General features: G+C 54.0%; 1 protein-coding gene and 1 long non-coding RNA gene across 4 annotated transcripts; one reads left to right on the top strand and one right to left on the bottom strand.

Annotated features, from left to right (window-relative positions):
• Window positions 1–1,488: 1,488 nt before the first annotated feature.
• On the bottom strand, window positions 1,489–20,011 carry LOC113937615 (angiotensin II receptor associated protein). Of its 2 annotated transcripts, none has more exons than XM_027622177.2 (5): window positions 19,859–20,011; window positions 11,883–11,917; window positions 10,189–10,294; window positions 9,156–9,330; window positions 1,489–7,673 (listed from the first exon to the last, which is right to left on the bottom strand). In XM_027622177.2, exons 1-5 carry the CDS (start codon window positions 19,883–19,885, stop codon window positions 7,558–7,560), a joined length of 459 nt encoding a protein of 152 aa, XP_027477978.1. In that variant the 5' UTR covers window positions 19,886–20,011; the 3' UTR covers window positions 1,489–7,557. The 2 variants fall into 2 exon arrangements, with proteins under 2 accessions (XP_027477978.1, XP_027477969.1); XM_027622168.2 differs by having other exon boundaries at window positions 1,490–7,673; window positions 9,135–9,330; window positions 19,859–20,010.
• LOC113937624 lies at window positions 13,772–19,845 on the top strand. 2 transcript variants are annotated; one of them, XR_003524658.2, is made up of 4 exons: window positions 13,772–13,892; window positions 14,061–14,155; window positions 14,847–16,384; window positions 18,928–19,845. It is a non-coding gene; the product is annotated as an uncharacterized LOC113937624 (long non-coding RNA). The 2 variants fall into 2 exon arrangements; XR_003524657.2 differs by lacking the exon at window positions 14,061–14,155 and having other exon boundaries at window positions 13,785–13,892.
• Window positions 20,012–22,288: the final 2,277 nt, after the last annotated feature.

The raw sequence follows: 22,288 nt of genomic DNA, 5'->3' as shown, positions 1-22,288 counted from the left end.
ACGCGCCGCCTAGCGGCCGCGGAGCCTGGAGATGCACGCGGGGGCTCCACGAGTCGGGAGCGTGGCCGCCGCGTGGGCAGCGGGCGGGGGCGAGGGCGGGGGCGGCCACCCGGGCGCGCGGTCCTCCGTGAGGGTCCCGGCCCCACTGCGCATCCGGTGGCGAAGCACGTGGCCTTGTGCAAGCTTCTTGCACGTGCAAGATAGATGACGCGGCTGGCCATCGGGTCCCCGTGAAACTGCCCGGAGTCCACCCTACCCACTCTTCCCGCGTGGCGGCCTCGGCCCAGTCACAGTGCCCTCTAGGCTTTTTCCCACCTGCCAAGCCTTTGCCCACGCTGTTCCCCATGGAGCCCTGCCAAGCCTTTCCACCCTCGGTCCAGATTGTATGCTTTCCCCGTTGCAACCGCGAGAGGAAAGAGCACTTGACCTGGGGTCAGAAGACCTGTGATCGCCATCCGTTCTGCTGCCGAGTGCCTTACGCAAGTGCCTAACTTCTCTGACCTTCTCGTCTGCAAAAGGGGGATGGTAACACTTCCTCCACTGTCTCACCGGTTGCTGTGAACATTTAATGAATAAATGCCAAAGAGCCTCCTAAAGTCTAAAGCAATTCTTGAAGGACAGGGGTAATTATTAACTTCCTTCCTGAGTCTGTGTATCTAACATCTCCTCCTAAATCTGGTGGATCAAACTTTTTGTTATTTAGATCTTGGTGCTCTTTTATCCCAAGAAGTTGATGCCATAAAGGCAAGCTGGTCGATACGAATCTAGCTACACCAGCTCTTTGCCTGATTTTTTTTTTTTTTAAGATATATTTTTAAGTACACCCCACGCTCCATGTGGGGCTCGAACTCAGGTCGCGAGATCAAGAGTCGGGTGTTCCACTGACTGAGCCAGCCAGGCACCCCTGCCTGGTTTAACATTTTCCCCTCTTGTACTCTCAGCCTTCCTGTGTCTGTATATTTTAGGTGTGTCTTTTCTAAACACAATAGGGCTGGAAGTTTCTAGAAAATCATTTACAAAGGTATGATCATGATGTGTATATATAAAACCAATCTTCTTTTTGTGTTTGCCAATGGTCCAAATTCATGTTTCTTTTTTCTCTTTTCTTGGCTTTTTAAGAATTGATCAAACAACAACAAAAGAGTTGATCAAGGCTCTCTCCCCCACCACGCACACACCCAACACTGTCTTGGAAATTACACATTCTATTTCTATTCTTTCAGTGGTTCTCCAAGCCATTAATTTGGCCAAGTCTAAAGTTAATCCAGTGTTTACCCTCCTTCCAGACAGAAAAGGACTTAATAACACTTTGTTCCTGGCCAGCTCCCCCTGAAAGGTACCAGTATAGTTTTGAACACTAAACCACATGTTTACTCTCTCCTTTGTGTGTCAGATCTTCTTTATGGAAAAATGTCCTTCTGCCACAAGGAAGATTGTTTAAATGTTTCTGGATCAAAGGTCTGTTGCTGATAAAATCTGTTGTCATTTCTCTGAATAGGCCTTTATTTTCTTCATTCCTGAAAGATAACTCACAGTACACAATCGTAGGTTGGCGGTTGTTTTTCACACCACTTTGAAGATACCATTCCCCTGTCTTCTGACTCCTTTTGTTGTTGCTGAGGCATCAGTTGCCAGTGTAATTGTCATTTCTTTTAGGACAACATCTTTTCTACCTGCTTGCTTTGGGGATTTTTTAATTTTTATTTTTAAATTAATTTTTTAAAGTAATCTCTACGGTCCAACACGGGGCTTGAACTCACAACCTTGAGATCAAGGGTAGCATGCTCTACCAACTGAGCCAGCCAGGCGCCCCTGCTTTGGGGATCTTAATGTTCATCTTTGGTGTTCTGCACCATCCATTCTATATTTGTGTTTTGTTTTTTAAGATTTTATTTATTTATTTGTCAGAGAGAAAGAGAGAGAGAGAGCACAAGCCAGGTAAGTAGCAGAGGGAGAAGCAGGCTCCCTGCTGAGTAAGAAGCGCGATGGAGAACTCAAGCCCAGGACCCCGGGATCATGACCTGACCGGAAGGCAGATGCTTAACCGACTGAGCCACCTGGGGATCCCTCATTCTATATATGTTATAAGGCATTTACTATGTGCTGCAACTGTGCCAGCTGCCAAAGATTAAGCAATGCTGAACAAAGTGCCAATATGGTAACTATAAATGTGGATTTCTTCTGTTTGGGGATTGCTTGGCTTCCTGAATCTGAGGTTTGGTGTCTTTTCATTTTGGAAAATTCTCTGCCATTATTCCTTTGAATGTTTGCCTCTCTCCCAGGGGCTCCTTCCGAACTCCGATAGAGTTATATCGGAACTTCTCATGCTATCCCTTGTTTCTTAACCTCTCTTCTTTTCTGCTTTTTGCTCCATTCTAATTCCTTCAAATATCTCTTCAAGGCTACTGATTCTCTCTTCTGATGTATCTGTTCTATGAATTAATCCATCCATTGAGTCTCTGTTCATTTGTGTAAGTTCTGTTTTTTCCTTTTAAGTTCTACCTGGCACCCCAGTCTCCATTTTGTCACATTCCAAAGTCTCCACGTGCCCTTGGCCATGTCTCCTCTTTGTGGGCCCGTGTCCCGAGCTGTGCAATAAGGTGGATGTAGGAGAAGAGTTTCCATACTGTGTTTTGGGGGCCCTACCTCAGAGTGGCAGGGGTGGTGGTGCTGGTGCTGCTCTGTCAGACCCGCTCTGTTTTATACCCTGTGTAAGATTTCTTTTGAGCCAAGGTTTTGAAATAAAAAACATCTGAAACTGCTGGGCTTCTGGAGCTCTAAGCTCCCTTCAAGTTCAAGTCTGTGAATCTGAGTGTAGATCTTCGATATGATAATGTTTTATAATGTTGAATCTGTCAATAGTTTTTAGATTCATAGGTATGGACACAAGCCCTCGACTACCTGGAGGACTGGACCCTCAGGGTTCTGCTGTGGCCAGTGAGGAAAACCCGTTTTACTTCCTGACAATTTTTTCAAAACTTGTGGGACGCACTCAATAAATTATTATAGAATTGATGATAAATGAATACACGAACGGATGGTCAGACAGACTGGTGATGGGGCTCAGGACATGCTACCTCCAAATTTTGGCACTGTGGCATACTGAACATCTTAACCTGAGTGTTTGAAAAAATGGCAGAAGGAAGGAAGTCACTCTGACCCCATCCCTTGTCCTTTCCTGAAACAGGTCCTAAATCTCTGCGTGAATGGTATCCTCCCTGTACCACGAGGAAAGAGGACATTTTTATTACTAGAGACAGGGAATTTCTAGACAAGAAATCTGTATAAACAAACCTTGTTAATCTAGCCCTATCTTCCTGGTTACTTCTTCACCATTCACTACCGCAGCCCAGACCTCTTTGTCTTGTCAATTCTTCACACATTTATTATCTCTTTGTGTGAAAGGTATAAAAGCTCCTTATTCTTGTCACTTCATCAGGCCTTCCTTCTCTTGTGAAAGTTCTTGTGTACATGTAAAAGTTTGAAAAACGTACATGTTTTTTTCTCCTGTTTAATCCTTGTCAGTTTAATTTTCAGACCCAGCCGGGGACCCTAAGAGGGCTAAGGAAAACTCTTTCCTCCCCTACACCCATCACCCCCTCCCTCTCTCTGAATAATTAACATGGTAACACAGGTAATGAGAAATGCTGATGTTACACATTTTCAGACTTCACTAATCCCTGAGTCAACACTGTGAGTATCCCCACTTTTCCGATGAGAAAACTGAGTCACAGTGAGGTTAAGAGATTGTCCCGTCTCTTACACAGCCAGTCATGGGGTGCCAGTAGGGATTTGACCAGGGCTTTCTGGCTCTAGGGCCACTTTGGAGGGAGGCTGGGAGAGTTGGAATTTCCAGGCTGTTCTGGAGACTCCCAGGATGGGCCTAAGGCAGGGGCTCCTGCAGGTACGGCTGGCTCTGGTCCAGTTTTGGCCAACAGGAAAAGACCTTGACCTCTCCTGGGACAGGGGCTTGTCTCTGGCTCCCTCAACTGGAAGGCTCAGCTTTGTGAAAACAAGAAATACATGATCTGGGAACTAGACTAGTGGCTTCAGTCCTCACCGGCAGGAGAGCGGAGGCAAGAGGAATTTGCTTCCTGTGGTCGACAAGTTTCTGATCAGCAGATACCATAGGCTGAAATACAGAGTACTTCCAAGTGTCTCTAAAAGCTGGCCTCCCAGTGGTGAGAAGGTCTGGTGGGAAGGCCCATTTCCTCAGTGTGACTCATCTGGCCTTTCCTGGAACCTGGCCTTCCTGCCACCTTCCTTCCCAGTCGGTGGCAGCTCAAGCCCCAAGCTCCTCAGGCCCCAAACCTTGCAATCGTGGATTCTTCTTTTTCTCTTGCATCTTGTCCACGAGTGAATCCTGTCGCCTTGCCTTCAGAATATATCCAAGAGCGGCTCTGTTGGGCGAGGCAGTCACTTGCATGCTGTCTTTCAAACCCACCCGCTGGGTGACAATGGGCCTGGAGGATGGAACACTTCCTTCCCAAGAGATAAAGAGCCCGCAACAGCCTGTGCTGACCTTGTCACCTCGTGTGGGAATATCTTCCCCTATTTCAAGCCCAGGGTTTGCTCTTTTGTTCTGCTTACGCATGCGTGTCATGTGGCACCTGGCCAACCCCACTGCTGCGTCTGTCCTCCGCAGGGAGGGGAGTGTCCTTCCACTCTGGCAGGAGAGAGGGGAGAGTAAGCCAACTGCCCTGTGTCAGTTACTGCTGGCCACGGGGGACCGCCACCCGCCACCAAGGCTGATCTGGTCTTTTCTCGGCGTAAGGCGTTGTCCAGCCAGTGCCTGACTGCACTGCTTTCCTTAGAGCCCGATTACTGTGACAGTGGGCAGAACTGCCTGATGTCCTTCCCTGGAAGGGACAATCGGTGCATGGTGTTCTGCTCAACAAGGCCACTTGTCACCACCCCCATCTCTACCTCCCAGCCCAAGCCATTGACACTGTCCTTTTAGAGTGTGAGTCAGATCGTGTCCCATTCTGCCCAAAGCCCTCCAGCGGCCCCCCATCTCACTCAGAAAAAGCCAGAGTCCTCAAAATGACCTACTAGCCCCTTGCTACCTGGTCCCTGCTGCCTCTCTGACCTCATTCCTTCTTCCCTCCCTTGGCTCCAGCCACTCCGGCCTCCCGACTGTGCCTGGAAACAGGCTGGCCGGGCCTCCCTATGAGCTGTTCCCCTGCCCGGAACCTCTCATGCCAAATGGAATCTCCTGGTGCTTGGGACTTTTTCTCCTTGATTCTGGTATCCCCAGCAGCTGGAAGACTCCTAGCTCCCATAGGCTCTTGGTTGCTTGTTGAACGAATGTTCGAACGTCAGTTACGAGACCTGCCGTTTGGAAAGGGGGCACCCCACTGGTGGCACTCTTCTTGCAGAACAGCCCTCCAGCTTCGGGGGCCACTGGGCCTGCCTGGTTCAGGGAGCCAGAGTAGCCTGGGAGGTTAAGTCCCTGTCCCCCAACTCTGGAGCAGCCCTTGGCCAATGACCAGAAAGCCCAGCCCCCGCCCCTGCTTTGCACCAAGCCAGACGCTGCATTCAGCGTCTGCTTCTGGGGACCCCCACTTAAGACAGGGGCCTTCCTCTGCCCTCCATAAAGACCCGATCAGACTCGAGGGTCTGGGACTAGGAGGAACTGGGGTCTCTGAATACACTCTCCCCTCTGCTTGACACAGGCTCTATTAGCTGTTCCCCCACTGTGCCCCCCCCAATTTTTCATTCTCTTTGGAAATCTGACATATTCACCACATACACACAGGAGGGCGCACAGCGCAAGCCTGCTGTGTGCCAGGAACTGGTATAAACAAGAGCACCGGAACTTGGGTTTTTAGTCCCATGCCCCGAAGGTCACACCTCTCCCCTACGCAAGGCTGCCTCAGCCATGACCTTGAAGGGTCCTTCCTTCTAGTCCACACTTCTGTTATTTCACTACATATACGTTCATGAACGACATATGATATTGCTTGGAGGTTTTTAAATTCATGTAAACGCTCACATTGAAGATGCCATTCTACAGTCTGTTTTGCTCACAATAGGGGGACCCATGTCAACAGAACTGGATCTGGTTTATTCACGTGAACTGCTGAACCATATCCATAGAATAAACGTACCACGGGTTATCTATTCGTCGCCTTCTGATGGTGAAACTGTTTCTAGCTTTACTGCAGCTGCAGCCACTCAGCGTCCCTTGGTCCCTTCCCAGGGGTCCCTTTCGGAGCTCTTGCCTCCTGACAGAGGACTCTTAATGTCTGTTCCCTGAGAGCAGGCGCCAGAGTTGAGCCCTGCGGCCTGCGCTCAGCAGTACCATGTACCGAGCCCTAGGAGGGTGGTGGGGTTGTGCACTAGGCCTTGATCTCTTTGTGCCAGGGACAAGCCGGGATGGCCTGGGAGAACCCAGGCCTGTGAGGCCCTGAGGTCAACACTTGGTCCAGTCGATGCAGATTAGGACCCTGGCCATGGGACGCTTGGGGCTTCTGGATGGGTGCTGGTCCCAGTCAGCCCTGACACCAGGACATGGGGTCTGCCAGGAAGAGGTCGCCCCTTGCCTACTGACCCCACATCATCACAGAATCAAGGAGCAACCCACCAACTTTGCTGTGGCTCAGGGAGCTTTCTGAGGGCCAGGCACTGCACACTTCATTCGCCTCATCACCCCTGGGGCAGGCATTAGCTCTTTTCCAGAAGACACTGAGGTCAGAGACATTAAGCTGCTCAAAGGTACACAGCCAGAAAGTGGCAGAGAGGGAAGGAAACCAATACCCAAGTCATCTGATTCAGAGACATGGATGCCCATTAGCCACACCAAACAGCGCCCTCCTCTGCTGGGGCCTTGGCTAGGCCAAAGCTGGGGAGTGAGCCCCTGCTTCCTCCTGCCACAACAAAATGGGTGGCTAAGCCCAGGTTCCCTGCGGGTTCAAAGGAGAAATCTTCTCAGGAATGGCAGGTCCAGGCCCCAGCCCGGCTGGGAGATTAACCATGGCTCAAAACACACCCAGCTACCGATTCCCCAAACGTGAATGCCATGGCTGTGGGAAGGGCAGCTGGAGGCCGCGGTGGGTCTCAGGTGCTGCAGACACCTCCTGCCTCCAGCCCCCAAGGTCCCTAAGCACCAAGTTGCCAGGCAGTGAGAAGCACAGGGACCTCACTCCCATGCTGGGCTGCTCCCAGGACTGAGCATGACCCAAAGCTCTCAGAGCTTCTGTGGGCAAGGTCAGTAAACTATGGGCAAGGACTGGCTCAGGCATGGTTGGACAGGGGCTACACGGAGCCGCTACGGGAGGTGAGGAAAGAGACCACGGTTCCCAGCCTCAGACCACTGGGGTGGCTTGAAGGGAGAGGAGGCCTCAGGGAGTCTGGGACAGGTGTGCACGGGGCTCCGGGCCACTCAGGGCACTTGACTAGGGAGATGGGCAACAGGAGAACACAGTCCGAGAAAGGGGGGTGGAGGTCAGGAACATCTCTAGAATGCCACCCAAGGCACAAGGAGGGCGATGCGGCCTGGGCTGTCGATGGGGTCTGCTCCATTGGCCCCTGCGCTGGGGCCAAAGCAGACTGGCTTCAGTACCCTTGCGGGGAGTGACCCCTGCCCTCCGAGCCTACAAAGGGGTCTGTGGGCGCCTCTGGTGAGTCAATCGTCTGGTAGTCACTGCGCTCCTCTGATGGTCCAAGGAAACCTGGGGGTGGGGGGGATGAGGGGCGAAGGAGAAAACGAAGGGTGAGGACTCAAGGCAGTCTACTGAGTCCCAACCAAGATCCACCCCACCCCTCACCAGGAAGGCACTGGGACAATGGCAGGGGCAGCAGCGCCCCCCACCCCCAGCTTTTAGCAGGTGTTCAGCCAATCCTCCCATAACCCTCCAGAGCAGGTATTTGGGTTGCCCCCACTTTACAGACAGGGAAATTGAGGGTCAAAGAGATGAACTGACTTGTCCCCAGTATGGCGCTTGACGCGGAGGACACTAAATTTCAAGCCAAGGCAGCACGGGCCCAAAGCCAGTGCTCTTGGCCATCACACTGGGGCCTTCCCGGAGTAGCATGCATCTGAGCAGAGGGACGCCCAGCCCTGGCCCACAGGCTCCTCTCCCGGGCAGAGTGGACCCTGAGCTACTGTATCCAGAAGGCCCAGAGCTGGCACAGTTGCATAGCCCAGAGCGCTGGGCTGGGGGTCCTAGGTAGGGGGGAGGGCTCTAAGTGCCCACGCTCTTTGCTCCCCTCTCTGCCCTGCACACTTGACCCTGAACAAGTCCCAGGGGCTCTGGGCACCAGCTCCCTCATCTGCCCACTGGAAGGAATGTGAGTGACTCCCCGCAACCCCAGGGCATTGCTGAGATCAGCCCTGGGGAGGCCACAGGTGCCTTTTGCCCTGGCCCAGCCGCCCCTCTAGGTGGGTCATGGGCCCCTCTGGGCCTCTCTTCTTGGGAGGGAACGGTGGAAGACCACCCCCACCCTCTCCCCACCTCTCTGGAAGGAGATGAGCAGTATGTGAGAGAGAACAGGAAAATGGCCCAGCCGCCAGGAGAAGGAGGTACAGCTCAAGAGGGTGTGGGAGGGGCAGTTGGTGGGCCAGGCTGAGGTGACCAGGATGTCAGCAGGGAAAGCACCGCAGTTCAGGGCCAGCTTCAGCCGAGGCTCCACGGTCCATGCCAGCAGCCCCCCTCCCTTGGCCACCCAGACCCCACATGGCAGGAGGGGAGGCTCTAGGCATGGGGCTGAGAGGAGGGGCTGGCCCCACCGATGCCTACCAGCCTCAGGCTGCAGGCCGCCCAGAGCTGCCTGAAGGACTGGGGCACACCCAGCTGCATCCATGCTCAGGTTGAGACAGGGCTCTGGTCCTGCCCCCAACCCTGCCTGTAGTCTGATGCCCAGGAAAGCTCACAGCAGGCTGGGATGGGAGCCCTGGGCTCGTGCAGCAGAGCCCGGAGCTTGCAGACCTTCTAGCCTGGTGGTCAGTGTCAGCACCCACCTCCCCCACCCCGACGCCTTGAGCCCTCGTCCCCCAGGGCAAGGCCAGCTCACTTGGGCAGGGGCTGTGGGTCAGGCAAGCCAGAGACAGGGGAGATGCGGGAGATGGCGCCGCCAGCACCTTGGCCGGCGAGAGGGGCAGTCAGGGAGCTGGCCGGAGGTGGTGGCCTCACCAATGTGGAGCAGGAGCTCACCCCCACGCTCCCGGTACATGTGGTAGACGAAGCAGCAAGACAAGGGCTTGAGGAGCAGGCTGAGAATGGCCATGCCGGCACCAAAGCGCTCTGTGTCCGTGAAGCTGGCCCTCTGGTAGAAGACGCTGATGTGGACGATGTCCAGGAAGATGGTGGCCACCAAGCCACTGAGGAACTGCAAGACAGGCCAGGCGCAGGGCCCGGGGGGGACCATGTGCCATCAGGGTTTATGAGCACCCTTATGCTCCATCATGGCTCATGGCTCCCTTACCACAAACACCAGACTGGAAGCTCCGTTTGTGCCCTCCTGTGTCCTTGGGCTTTGCTGGAAAACAGATCAGCAAGCAGGCAGGGCCTGGTGGGTGAGACGCCTGAGCGAGGACTACAGCACCCAGCCCAGGGATCTGGGGACCCAGGTCTGGACCTAGCCTGTGGCCACGATGGGGCACAAGACTTGGTTCTAGAATCTCCGGGTGAAATTGGAGTTCACCTGATCTGTCTGCACCACAGGGAACTCCCTTCTTAGTCATCCTGACAGGCCCTGCTGGAGGGCTGGCTGCCCCCCGGGGCGCAGTGGGTGCTGGGAAGCTCCCCCATGGCAGAGCTCAGCGGGGCTGTGTCCACTCTGACCTCACAAAGTACAGCAGTTCCCTCTTCGTGGGGCTCCCAGCCCCACCGCTCCCTGCTAAAAGAGGGCCCTAGAGGCGGGTTATCGGGGACATGCTCCAGTGCCCTCGAGGAGTGGCCGAGCTGGGGCACTTGGGGGCCCCCGCCCATGCTTCTCTTGGGGGAAGGCACTGAGCAGACTCAGGGCTCCCGGAGCCAGGCAGGCCGAGAGCCAGGCCAGGCTAGTGAAGACACACCTGGGCTGGCAGCTGGGGAGGGCTTCTTGACAAGACTTTAGACATGGAAAACAAAGGGTGGGGTGGGGGCCCCCTTCCTTGGAAGAGAGGATTGGGATGGGCGGGGGGGGCAAGAGTGGGGGCCACGGACCACCCTGAGGCCAGTCCCCTCGCTGCTTCCCCCACCTCACCAGACTTATGGCGTCGATGGAGTCCCGCTGAGCGACGGCCCACACACCCACGGCCAGAATGGTGAAGTTGGCCCAGGGATAGGGGCCCGAGAACGTGATGCAGCCCCTGTGGGGAGAGGCACCAGAGTTAGGTCAGGTTTCTGGATTCTGAAGTGTTCCCTACAGAGAACGCGTACAAAGCTGTGAAGCGCAGAACCTGACTCAGCTTGATAGTCTTTAAGTCAGCTGACTTGTTTTTTTTTTTTTTTAAGATTTTATTTATTTATTTGAGAGAAAGAATGAGAGAGAGAGAGAGAGAGAGAGCACATGAGAGAGGGGAGGGTCAGAGGGAGAAGCAGACTCCCTGCCGAGCAGGGAGCCCGATGCGGGGCTCGATCCCGGGACTCCAGGACCATGACCTGAGCCGAAGGCAGTCGCTCAACCGACTGAGCCACCCAGGCGCCCTGACTTTTTGGTTTTAAGAAGCTAGTGCAGGGGCCCCAGCCCAGACCACAACTCAGAATCTTGGGGAGTATGACTGAGAAATCTGTATTTTGACCTTGCTTCCCAAAGTCATTAGCCATGACTTTCACTGTCTGCATTATTCACAACCATTTTACACGTGCAGCACACTTCAAGGTCTGCAAAATGCACACAGAAGCTCAGTGGTTTCCAGTCCTGCTTTGGCAGGGAAATCGCCCCACAGCTCGGCAGGTAAAACAGACAGTAATAATGAAATCAAGCCTGCAATGCTCAAGCGTCCCTCTGTAACAGGCCCGGGGGAGTGCTGGATGAGCACAACATGCTTCTCCCTCACAGCCCCGGAGGGATGTGTGCTATCCTTATACACATTTTACAGATGGAAACTAAGGTCCCAAGAGGTGGGCCATTTGCCTAAGGTAACCCGGCTGGACCACAGCTGAGCCAGGACCTGCCCAGGTCCATCTGAATCCCTAGTCTGTCATCTCTGGGCAGGAGTGTGACATAATAGGGTCCACCCCTAAGCACGTGACCCCACCTTGTGTCTTGGGTCATAAAGTATCTACTTGCTGAGCTGTGGAGCCAACCCACAGAAGGTGCTCAGCCCAGTGGCTGGCTCCTAGACACCCTCAAGAAATGTTAGGGGTTATTACAGTCTCTAAAACTCGGCTTTCACCTTCCAGTGACCTTACAGGGTAAATGGGAGGGTCAGTAATGCCCTCATTTTATAGGTGAGAAAATGACTCAGGGAGTCTAAGTGACTTATCCAAGGTCACAGACACACAGAGCTCTAGCCGGCATCCACCCCATGGCTGCCTCGGGGAGTCCAGCAGGCTATGTGAGACCGGCCCCCTGGCTTTAGCACCTCACACCTTCCAGATACAAAGGCCTTGGGGAGGAACCAGAGTCATGCCAAGCCCCCAAAGGGGCCTGGGCAATGTCTGGAGGAGGATCTGAGCTGTGGGGACTGCCCTGGGCCAGCCACCTCCCCTAGGATGAAGGCTTGAAGCTTCTGGGGTCCGGGGGCGGGGGGGGGGAGTTATGGCCGAGGCCTCTGGAAACTGCCTGCCCCTCAGACATTCTTGGGACATGGGGATGCTGATGACATTCTTGACAAAGGTGCTATTTAGTTCTGGAACTGGCCAGGAGACACATGGATGAGAGCCTGGGGGTATGTGGACCCAGATCCTGGGAGACAGCTGGACACAGAAGTGGACATCTGTGGAGTCACTCACCAGGTCGTCAGCAGCCAGTGAACCAGCAGGATCGTCTGGGGGAAGGAAAAAAGAGCTATGAGTGAGACCACCGTCTGGGGAGGGGTGGGGAGAGCTTCTGGGGCCAGAAAACACAGGAAGCCCCTGTCTAGCACCTAACAGGGCTTTATAAATATGTTTAAACAACAACAACAACAACAACAATAAAACACCAGCAGCAGTGAGCGAAGCAGGGGTGAAGGAGGAAGAGTGCAGGTCAGGCCAGGAGGAGCTGCCATGTCACTCTGCCCTACTCCCTTGGGGCAGCAGACACCCACACCCCCTCCTGCTTCACAATCTGGTCTGGCCTCAGAGGATATACCTGGACAGGAAATGGCTGGGGGGGGTGTGGGACTCAAACGAGGCTGGTTTCTCGGCACACCAGAGCTGGGGTACAGTGTGGGGCACAGTGGTTGTCTGCTACCTGCATCCGAGGAGCAGGAGAGCACCAGGGGGCAGGAGGGGAAGAGCAGGGGGAGGGTAGCGGGAGACCAGGGGGAGAGGCGGGCCTCGAGGGCCTCAGCAAGGAGGGTGGATTTTATCCTAAGTTCATGGAGAGAAGCCACCAAAGGCTTTCTGCAAGCAAGTAACTTGGTAGGGTTTAAGGAAAAAAAAAATCCCTCTGGCTTTTTTCTAGATTTCTACACCACTCTACCCCTTTCATTTTCCCCTATGTCCTTAAAATCGCAGCCCCCTTTACCAGAACTTGTCTCTACTCCTGGTAATCAAAAGGGCCCCGCTTGGAAAGCAAATGAAGGAGGAGGGAGCAGATGCTACGGGGAGGGCAGGGCAGCTGTCAGCGGGAGCTTTGGAAGTAGGAGGGCGCTCCTGCTAAGGGACAGGCAGGGACCAGCCAGGCAAAAGGGAGGAGAGCAAGGTGCTCCAGATGTGGCAGAGGGAACATAAATGGGGAGGAAGAGGGAGTGGACCCGAACCAGCAGGGGGGCCAGGAGCCCCAAGTCAGGAGCTTCCATCGGGGTCCCAATGGTAGATGGGGGACCTTGAAAGAGTTACTCAAGGGACTGGGGGGGGGTCAAGCTGGGAGGGGGGATGCCAAGAGCCTGGGGAGGGGGCAGTGTACCGGCCTGAGTGTGAGGGCAGACACGGCAAGGGTGTGCAGTGAACTGTCCAGGCTTCTGGACCAGTGAAAGGGCAGAAGTGGGGATTGCCACCCGCAAGAAAGAACTCTGGCTACGGAGGGAAAAGCACTTCGAGAAGAGTTACTATTTACTGCACACCTGCTCTGTGCCAAACACCTCACGCCACCTTCTTTGGGCCTCACGAGAGCGTCTGGAACAGACACCATGATCATTCCCATTTTACAGATGGGAAAACTAGACTCCGGGGAAAATTAAGTTGATCTAGATTCCACCGATGGTAGGGTGAAACTCGAGTTCAAGTGTAAGTCTGACTCCGGCGCTCCCAACCTTCGCAGGGTCGGGGGGCCCGGGCTTTCAGCGGAGGGCAGCCATTGGAGCTTGTGACAAATGTGGACATTTTCTGCACGTGGGGGGGAGCCGAAACGGCCGGGACGTTCCACCTTGACCCCAGGGCCCACTGCGAGTGAACCAAAAGGGCTCTGGTGCCATGGCCGAAAGAGAGTCGTTAAGCTGGGAGAACAGCTCTGCAAGGACCAACGCTCCTGCCTTTACCGAGCAGCCGAGCCCGAGAAAGCCACGTGTGTACTCTATGGAAGGCTGGCGCTAGAAGGGAGCTTCGTGATTGGCTACCTCTGCCGTGGAAGGGAGCTTCGTGATTGGCTACCTCTGCCCTGGAAGGGAGCTTCGTGATTGGCTACCTCTGCCCTGGAAGGGAGCTTTGTGATTGGCTACCTCTGCCCTGGAAGGGAGCTTTGTGATTGGCTACCTCTGCTCTGGGGCGCTTCGTCGGTGTGGGCACTCTGTGCTCTGTACGTGGACGCCTTTAATCCTTCCAACCCCCAGAGGTGTCCCCAGAGGTGCCGTTTACAGTTGAGGAATCTGAGGCTCCGAGGTGAGTGACTGCTGCCCAGTGGCAGAGCCACGGCTCAAACCTGACCGTGAGCCCGGTGTCGCCTGAGCACTAGGCCTCTCTGGGGCTGGGTAGGTGTGCTCCTCCCGTTACAAAGATGGGGAGATCGAGGGAGAGGAGGCTTAGTCTGCCATGGGTTTCTTTTCCCAGAGGCTCGAGAGACATGATCAGATGGTGCTAAATTTCTCAAACACTTCACCCGGCATCGCTGGCATCTGCTTGGCACCCACCCTGGGGGCTCAACGGTGAGTGGGACAGCTGTGTGGCAGAACTTTTATGTCTCACCTGCTGATCAGATCATCGTCTTAGGAGTGAGGGATCCAGTGAGACCTTCTTTCTGAGAGAGAGTTATAGTAAAAGAAAAGGAGCCTCGGGGCGCCTGGGTGGCTCAGTCGTTAAGCGTCTGCCTTCGGCTCAGGTCATGATCCCAGGGTCCTGGGATCGAGCCCCGCATCAGGCTCCCTGCTCGGCGGGAGGCCTGCTTCTCCCTCTCCCACTCTCCCCGCTTGTGTTCCTGCTCTCGCTCTCTCTCTCTGTCAAATAAACAAATAAAATCTTAAAAAAAAAAAAGAAAGAAAAAGAAAAGGAGCCTCATTCTACAATGGGGTGGGGTGGGGTGGGGGAGAGTGGGGTGGTTAGGAGGCTTCTCTGAGGGAGTGACATTTAAGCCAGGGTAAAAACGGTGAGCAGGGGGTTCACTGGGGGCAGAGATCAAAGAAGAGCATTTCAAGCAGAAGGGGCAGCACCTGCAAAGGCTCTGTGGCAGAAGGAAGCATGGAACATTCTGGAAACTGAAAAGAAGCCCATGTGGCCGGACAGAAGACAGTGGAAGACAGACAGGAAGCTGGGGGGTGGGCAGGGCCAAGCCTGGGGGTTGTGGGGAAGAACTCTGATCTTTATCTCAAGAGCCAACCAATACCCCCTCTGTCTTGACAGGAAACCCTGCTCACAGAGGGAAGAAGCCCTGCCTCAAAGGCCACAGCACGTGACCAGCCACAGTGGTCCTGGTGTCTGGCTTTCAGACCGAGAGCAAACACCGAGGAAGGGAGCACAGGGGAGGCAGCTCACATGACCACCTTCCTCCTGAAAATCAACACCTGAGCCTTCCCGGCTGTTGGCTTCTATTCCAGAAACCGTCTTCCTTTCCAAGTGCTCTGGTTCCCACATTCAGACCATGCACACAGTGGGTCTTTAACACATGGGTGCTTCTTGGCCCTGCAGAGCCCTGCTTGATGAAGGGGAGATGAAAAGCTGAGACCCAGAGGCCAGCTGAGATGCAGGCAAGCCTGTGGGGAAATGGCTGTGTCACCTGTGAGACAAATATTTTGCCAAGCGCCAGAAAGACCTGTAATATGCAGTGAGCACCCGCCCGAAGTCCAAAACGAAGCCATCTGTTTGGGAAGAGTGCAACCTGGAAACACTGAGGACCCCTAAAGACATACTGTGTCCCCTCCATGTGCCGTCACTTTTGTTTTATAAATGGTTAAGAAACTTAGCACCTTTTGATCATGTCTCTTAAGCCCCTGGGAATAGAAACCCCCAGAAGACGAATCCTCCTCTTTATTAATAGTTTCCCCATCTTTGTAATGGGAGGGCACACCACCCAGGCCTACAGAGGCCTGGTGTCCAGAAGAGCTCCAACCAGAAACCGAGCCAAATGGGCCCAGCTCTTCCTGACACAGGAGGGAACAGTGACTCATCTCAGCACAAAGAACTGTCTGCCAGCTGCTGGGACGGTTTCTGGTAACCAAGGGGACACTAGGGATTCTCAGGTACTGCCCGAGAGACTGGGGAAGGCAGGCACTGGGCTCTGAGAATGCGCCTGGGCAGCCCACCCTGGTTGGGCAAGAGCAAAGAGAGACCGGAGCTCCTGGACTCTTCATACAGTGCTCGGCGCCCAGGAGGCTGCCTGGCTCTTCCCCAGAAGACCGGGCAGGGGAGGGAGGATGAGCCAAGGCAGCCGGGGGTCACAGGATGCTGGACTGGAGGCCTGGGTTCTGTTCCAGGGGCCATGTGCCTTTGTGTCTGTGCCCAAGGTTCGTTCTCTGTGAACTGGAGGCAATCTTTATCCCCCGCCCCCATATGTCCCAGTGGGGTGCCTCAACCACAGAGAGGTGTCTGACAGTCACTGTACGAATCCACGTAACAACCATAAGTACCCGCATGGAACACGCATCCTGTAACAGCGCTAACAAGCTAACAACACACCTCCTGTAACTGACAAGGACCTGCCTGCCATGTGTCTGCACTGCCTTGAACACTTGGCCACTGTGTGGGGGGGACTATTCATATTCTCTTACTTATGAAGACACTGAGGCAGCGAGAGATTAAGTAATCGGCCCACAGTGTGATACTGACAAACGAGAGCTCAGATGCAAGTGTCCGATCGCTCTATCTGGTCTTTTTCTGCTACTAAAAATGTAATGCCCCACCAACTCCTGGACCGCGGGATCCTCCTCTTATCACCCTAGAAGGTAGCGTTTATTTTTATCTTCTTTTTACAGTGAGTAAACGGATACTCAGTTAAGAGACCTGCTTAAGGTCACAGGGCTAGTAAGTGGCAAAGTCTGTGCTATGCTGTCAGGATCTGGAAGAGCAAGGGAAGGGTGGGTGGAAATGAGGAGGTTTAACCAGAAGGGAAGGCTAAGGGGAAGCCAAGGGGTCATGGGCACCAGGACTTAGACCCTTCATGTGCCACTAGAGGGCCCAGGGGCGAATGGGATGGGGGGCGAGAGACTTCCAGGACAGGAGGTAGACAGACCTAAGGCCAACAGACAGATCAATATGGGGAATATAGTTCTATTAGTCCTGTGGAAACACTCAGCAGCCTGTCACATGAGGCAGGAAGGTCCCCAAGGGTAGCTAAGGCTAAGAGACCTAAGTCAGGAATGCCATTCTAGGGGGGCAGAGTCAGCCAGTGGTTAACTGTGTGGGCAATGAAGCCAAATATGCGGATCTGATCCTATGGAGCCGGAGCTCCATGACTTGGAAGCTGTGTGATCTTGGGCAAGTCACCTGACCTCTCGGAACTGCTGTTTGCTCTTCTATAAAGTAGGGACCATCACGCCTATGTCATGGGGTTGTTCTGTGGATCTAGTGGTCCAGGGAGGTGGAGAGGCCTGTGAAACACAAAACACAGTGCCCGCCAGGTAGTCAGCCTTCAGTGCGTGGCCATTCTCATTGCTACCATTAGGAAGTCGGCTTCCTGAGTCCTTAACCCTAAGGCTACACTACTCCCTGGACCCTCCTCCCACGGCCTTTTCTCACAAAACTCCATGGGTTTCTTTTCCCAGAGGCTTGAGACACATGATCAAATGGTGCTAAGTTTCTCAAGCACTTCACCCGGCATCGCTGGCATCTGCTTGCCACCCCACCCTGGGGGCTCAACGGTGAGCTCAATGGTGAGCAGGGCAGCTGTGGCAGAACTTTTATGTCATGGGAGACACCTCCTGATCAGATCATCGTCTTAGGAATGAGGGATCCAGTGAGACCTTCTTTCTGAGGGAGAGTTATAGTAAAGGAAGAGGAGCCTCATTCTACAACGGGGTGGGGGAGAGTGGCGTGGTTAGGAGGCTTCTCTGAGGGAGTGACATTTAAGCCAGGGTAAAAACGGTGAGCAGGGGGTTCACTAGGGGCAGAGATCAAAGAAGAGCATTTCAAGCAGAAGAGGCAGCACCTGCAAAGGCTCTGTGGCAGAAGGAAGCATGGAACACTCTGGAAACTGAAAAGAAGCCCATGTGGCCGGACAGAAGACAGTGGAAGACAGGAAGCTGGGGGGTGGGCAGGGCCAGGCCTGTCACGATGTCATTTCTCCAGCTCAGGACTTGCCTCACCGATGGGACTCAGGTAGGGACGGCCCTTTGTGTGAAGGGCCTGGGGCAGCTGTTTCTTTCACCTGGCACCACTGACCACTCCCAGCAGGGCTGGGCACAAGCAGGATTCAACCAAATGCCACGGACTAGATGAAACGAGGGAATGCAGGTCCATAGGTGTGCATTCTCCCAGCTCCTGAGGGGCCCTGATCTCAGAACATCCCACTTAAGTGCCTACAAACAAGGAGACGACAGCCGCCCTCCCTACGGTGGCCAGATTTAACAACAACAACAAAAATACAGAACGCCCAGTTAGTTTTGAATTTTGGTTAATAAGCCCTTTGTTAGTGTGATCCAAATACTGCCTAGGATATACTTATGCTAGAAAATTATTCACTGTTGATCTGATATTCAAATTCAATGGGATGTATGTTCCCTAGCAACCTTGGCCCCTAGGGCCTCCCAGCACTTACTGGTCTCTGACTGGTAGCAGCTAAGACCTTTGGAAACCTGGGGTCCTGTTTTCTAAGCCAAGGGAAGGTCCCCCCGTTTCACTCTGGGGCAGAGAACACTAGCACAGCTCATACCTGTGGGCACACTGGGCCTGTCAGGCCCATAAAGTTGCCCAAAAAAAAAAAAAGCCCCAAACTGACGAAACCCTCCCAGTGGATGGAAACCGTCAAGGCCAAAGTCAGCCCTAACTGGTGGTCAGGAAAGGGTATGGCTTTGAAGTCTGACCCCAGTGGGTTCAAAGCCTAACTCTGCCACTTAATCCCTGTGGGACTTTGGCAAGTTACTTATCTGCCCCGAAGTTTGCTCATCTGTAAGAAAGGCGACAATATCAGCTTTCTCCGAAGTGGCTGTGATCAAATGAACCACCTGGCATACCACAGATGCTCCAGGAATGAGGGCCCCCTGCCCTCTCCATTCCTGCAGCTCTGTCCCTCGCCTGATGCTCTCTTAGCCATGATTCTAGGCAAATCTCTCACCAGAGAGAAGGCAGTGGGCACTGACTCCACACTGCCTGGGACACAGTGAATGTTAATACCAACAAACCTCGGTTGCCCTCCTGTAAACCAAACTGGCTGGAAGCTTCTGGGAGGGAGATGAGATTAAGGGAAATCTGCCTCCGTGAAGTCATAACGCAGACCCCGTCTAATAATCCAAATATGGATTGTGTTGTTTTGTGGTCCTCTGTCTCTCAGATTCCTTCAGTGCTGGACACCACGTGTGCTAAATGCTTTGTCACTGATGAGTAAAAGGGCGTTCCTGGATATAGTTTCAAGGGGGGACAGCACCGAGACCCCAAATGGCAGGTTTGGGCCAACGTTCACACCTTCCAGCCCAAAGCTAAAGGCCCCAGCCCCTCTGCTGTCAGCGCAGCCCAGAAGCGGAGCCCGCCCGCAGGGCCAGGGGCGGGGAGAAAATGAAGAAGCCACTGGCATCTGGAGGAGCTGAGGACATGCCACAGGAAATGAAGACACCCCAGGAAGCCGCGCAGTGCTTTCCTAACGGCACAGAGTTGGGGTTTTCTGCTTCTAAGTAACTTCTATTGGAGTTCCTGTTTCCTATGAAATAAGGACGCTGGATTTATAAGCTTTGGAAACCACTGGTCTGGGAATTTCGGGTTTTCTTAACCTGATGAAGCCAACGAAGCGGCGGGGCGGTGCTGGGCGTGCAGATGAAAGGTCTAGCCCCCTCTCTGGGCGACCGGCAGGTGACCGCCGCCGAGACCCCTCGGGCTCTCAGGGCCCGCCCCCACCCCGCGGCTCCCTCCCTCCCTCTCTCCAGCGGAATTCTGGGCGCGTAGGCCAAAGCGATCCTCAGGTTCCCGGGGCTCGCGGCCGGAGGCGCCGAGGCTGGAAAGGGGAACGGGCGGCCCTTTCCCTCCCCTACCGCCTCCAGCTCCCCCTCGGTCTTCCCTGCTGGCCTTTCCCTGGATCCCTCTTCCCTGTTATGGCCGGTCGGCTCACCTCCTTCCCACCTGGGGTCCACGCTCTCGCTGTCTCCCTACCACCCCCTCTTGCCCCGAGCTCTCGATCCTCTCGCTTCTGAAATCCTTCTCGAAAAAAGCAAACGCCCCCACACACTCTGGGGCAACCCGCCCCGCCCGCGCCCCACCCTGCCCGTCGCCACCTTCAGGTTCACGGTAGGCAGCTCCATCCCGACCCAGGCGGAGGGCACCTGCGCGGCAGCCGCGGGGGCTCCTGGGCTCCGAACTCGGGAAACAAACTTGCCCAGCCCCGCCCCACTCGCGGCTGCCGCTCGGACTGCGGCGCGGCCCCCGGCCACGTGAGGCGGGTCACGTGACCCCGGCCCGGTTGCCAGGAGACGGCGTCCGGCGGCTTGCTCCCTCCGGGTTCCTAGCTCCCGCCGCCTCCCACGCGGTTCCGGCAGGCTGTTGGAGAATATTGGGATTTGTGTCGCAAAGGACGCAGTATCTTGCCTGGTTAGTATCCCAACAGATGGACCACCTGCAGCCGAAGAACTTGGGGGAACGTCCAGGTGCCAACAGCTGATGTCTCATCCCCAAGGGCACCCTCACTCCTCCCTCCTTCCTCGCTTCTAAGGGGAGACGTTGATGGTACCTACCTCTTAGGATCCTTTTGAGGTTAGATGAACTCATTCACGCTGAGGATGAAAAAATTATTCTGACACTTGCTGGAGCGGTAAGGGAGACTTTATTCAAGACCGTTGCCACCCAGGACAGTCAGGACAGGCACAGAGCGAGGGGTCAGCGGATGGAAAATACCAAGAGGAGATATAAAGGGTAGGGAGATTCTTGCTAAACTGACCCAACAGGATTCTTGCTAAAGGCAGGCCAGGACTTAGACACCAAAGATGGGGGATGGGGAACTTGATCAGATATGGAGGGTGACCAGATATCAAGGGTGGGGGGTGATTCTCACTCAACTGACGTAGTAGGAGTCTTGGTAAAACTGGATCTCGCAGTCCCAGCAAGGACAGGCTGGACAGAGAAGAGGGCTCAGAGGAACCTAACTAAAATTTGGTCAAGGATAGTGTCTTTGTCAAGGTAAAGTGCCCAAAAGTACCTGCCACTTAGTAAGTGAGCAATACACAGGAGCTATTGTTATTACCAATACAGAAGGTTATTATCGATATACTGGTTGGAGTCCACTTGAGTCTGTATACCAAAAGCTTTAGGAAAATCTAGCTGGAAAACCAGCAGAAAACCTATAGGAAACACCTCTCTGTGGAAGGAAGAAAACCAGAGAACAAAAAGATTTTATCTAAACACTGTGTGCCCCTCAATTGTAAATGAGAAGAATTGAGGAAAGAAAGAGCTGTCTTACCTGGCATCTCTCTTAGGCTGTTGACTACCCTCACCCCACCCCTCCCCACCCCATCCTTCACCCATAACCAGAGAAAATTCTCAGTTGGAGAACACCAGCTTTTTATTGGAGTCACCTGGGGTAAGGGTCCCCTTAGGGTTGGTCTGAGTCCTTGCTCTTGTCTCCAGGAGGGAGAAACCACATGGGAGGTTGAGAATCTGCCAGGGATTGGCGGTGGGGAGAGGGAGGGTCCTGAGATCGGATCAAGACAGGTGCTCTCTCCAGACACAAAGAAAGGGGGACATTTGCAGGGCTTCAGGGCCCACTGGCCTAATTTGATGCCCTGTTTGGAGATACAGTCCTCCAGCCCAGGGGACAGAGCACCCCAACGCCTGCCACTGGGATCTTGAGCTGCGAAATGGCTACACCTAGGTTGATTTTTGCGGAGTTAGCACACAGGAGAAGAGGCGTTTGAATCCTGGCTTTGCCACTTACTGGTGGAACTTGGGCAAGTTGCTTTGCCTCTTTGTGCTTTAGTTTTTTCATATGTGAGATGAGGACGATAACAGTTATCTTCCTCAAAGGGTTGTTAGGATTTGTTAATACACAAAGAAGCATTTAGAACAGGGTCTGGCAGATAGTAAGTGCTAAATTAGAATTGGCTACTATTGTCATTAAGTATTAGTTACTGTTAATTATTGGTTATGTGATACCTAGAAGAGAGTAATGTCTCAATAAATGGTGGATATTATAACATTATATTATTATTTGTCAATTCTCTTATTTTTTAAAAAAGATTTACTTATTAATTTGAGATAGAGAGAGGGAGAGCAAGAGAGAGAGGAAGCTCGCATGGGGGGTCCGGGGGAGGGGCAGAGGAAGAGAGAGAAGCAGGCTCTCCACTGAGCAGGGAGCCCCATGCGGGGCTTGATCCCAGGACCCAGGGATCATGACCTGAGCCGAAGGCAGCCGCTTAACAGACTGAGCCACCCAGGCGCCCCCCCCCTCCTTTTTTTTTTTTTTTAAAGATTTTTATTTATATATTTGGCAGAGAGAGCGAGAGCACAAAAGACCAGGAGCAGGAGGAGTGGCAAAGGGAGAGGGAAAAGCAGGTTGCCCCCTGAGCAGGAAGCCTGAGGCAGGGCTTAATCCCCTCACGGGGCTCAATCCCAGGGCCCTGGGATCATGACCTGAGCCAAAGGCAGATGCTCAACTGACTGAGCCACCCAGCGGCCTCTATCAGTTCTCTTCTAAGGAATAGTCCCCATCCACC

The sequence above is a fragment of the Zalophus californianus genome, chromosome 4 (genome assembly GCF_009762305.2).
Source record: "Zalophus californianus isolate mZalCal1 chromosome 4, mZalCal1.pri.v2, whole genome shotgun sequence".
Taxonomy (NCBI): domain Eukaryota; kingdom Metazoa; phylum Chordata; class Mammalia; order Carnivora; family Otariidae; genus Zalophus; species Zalophus californianus.
Note: the sequence above shows the minus strand (reverse complement) of the source record. Positions and strands in the feature narration are given on the sequence as shown.

Coding starts and splice junctions, on each gene's coding strand:
- LOC113937615 (XM_027622168.2), bottom strand. CDS start 19,885: ATGGAGCTGCCTACCGTGAACCTGAAG. Junction 11,918..19,858: donor TGCCTACCGTGAACCTGAAG/GTGGCGACGGGC, acceptor TCCTTCCCCCAG/ACGATCCTGCTGGTTCACTG. Junction 10,295..11,882: donor CACTGGCTGCTGACGACCTG/GTGAGTGACTCC, acceptor CTCTCCCCACAG/GGGCTGCATCACGTTCTCGG.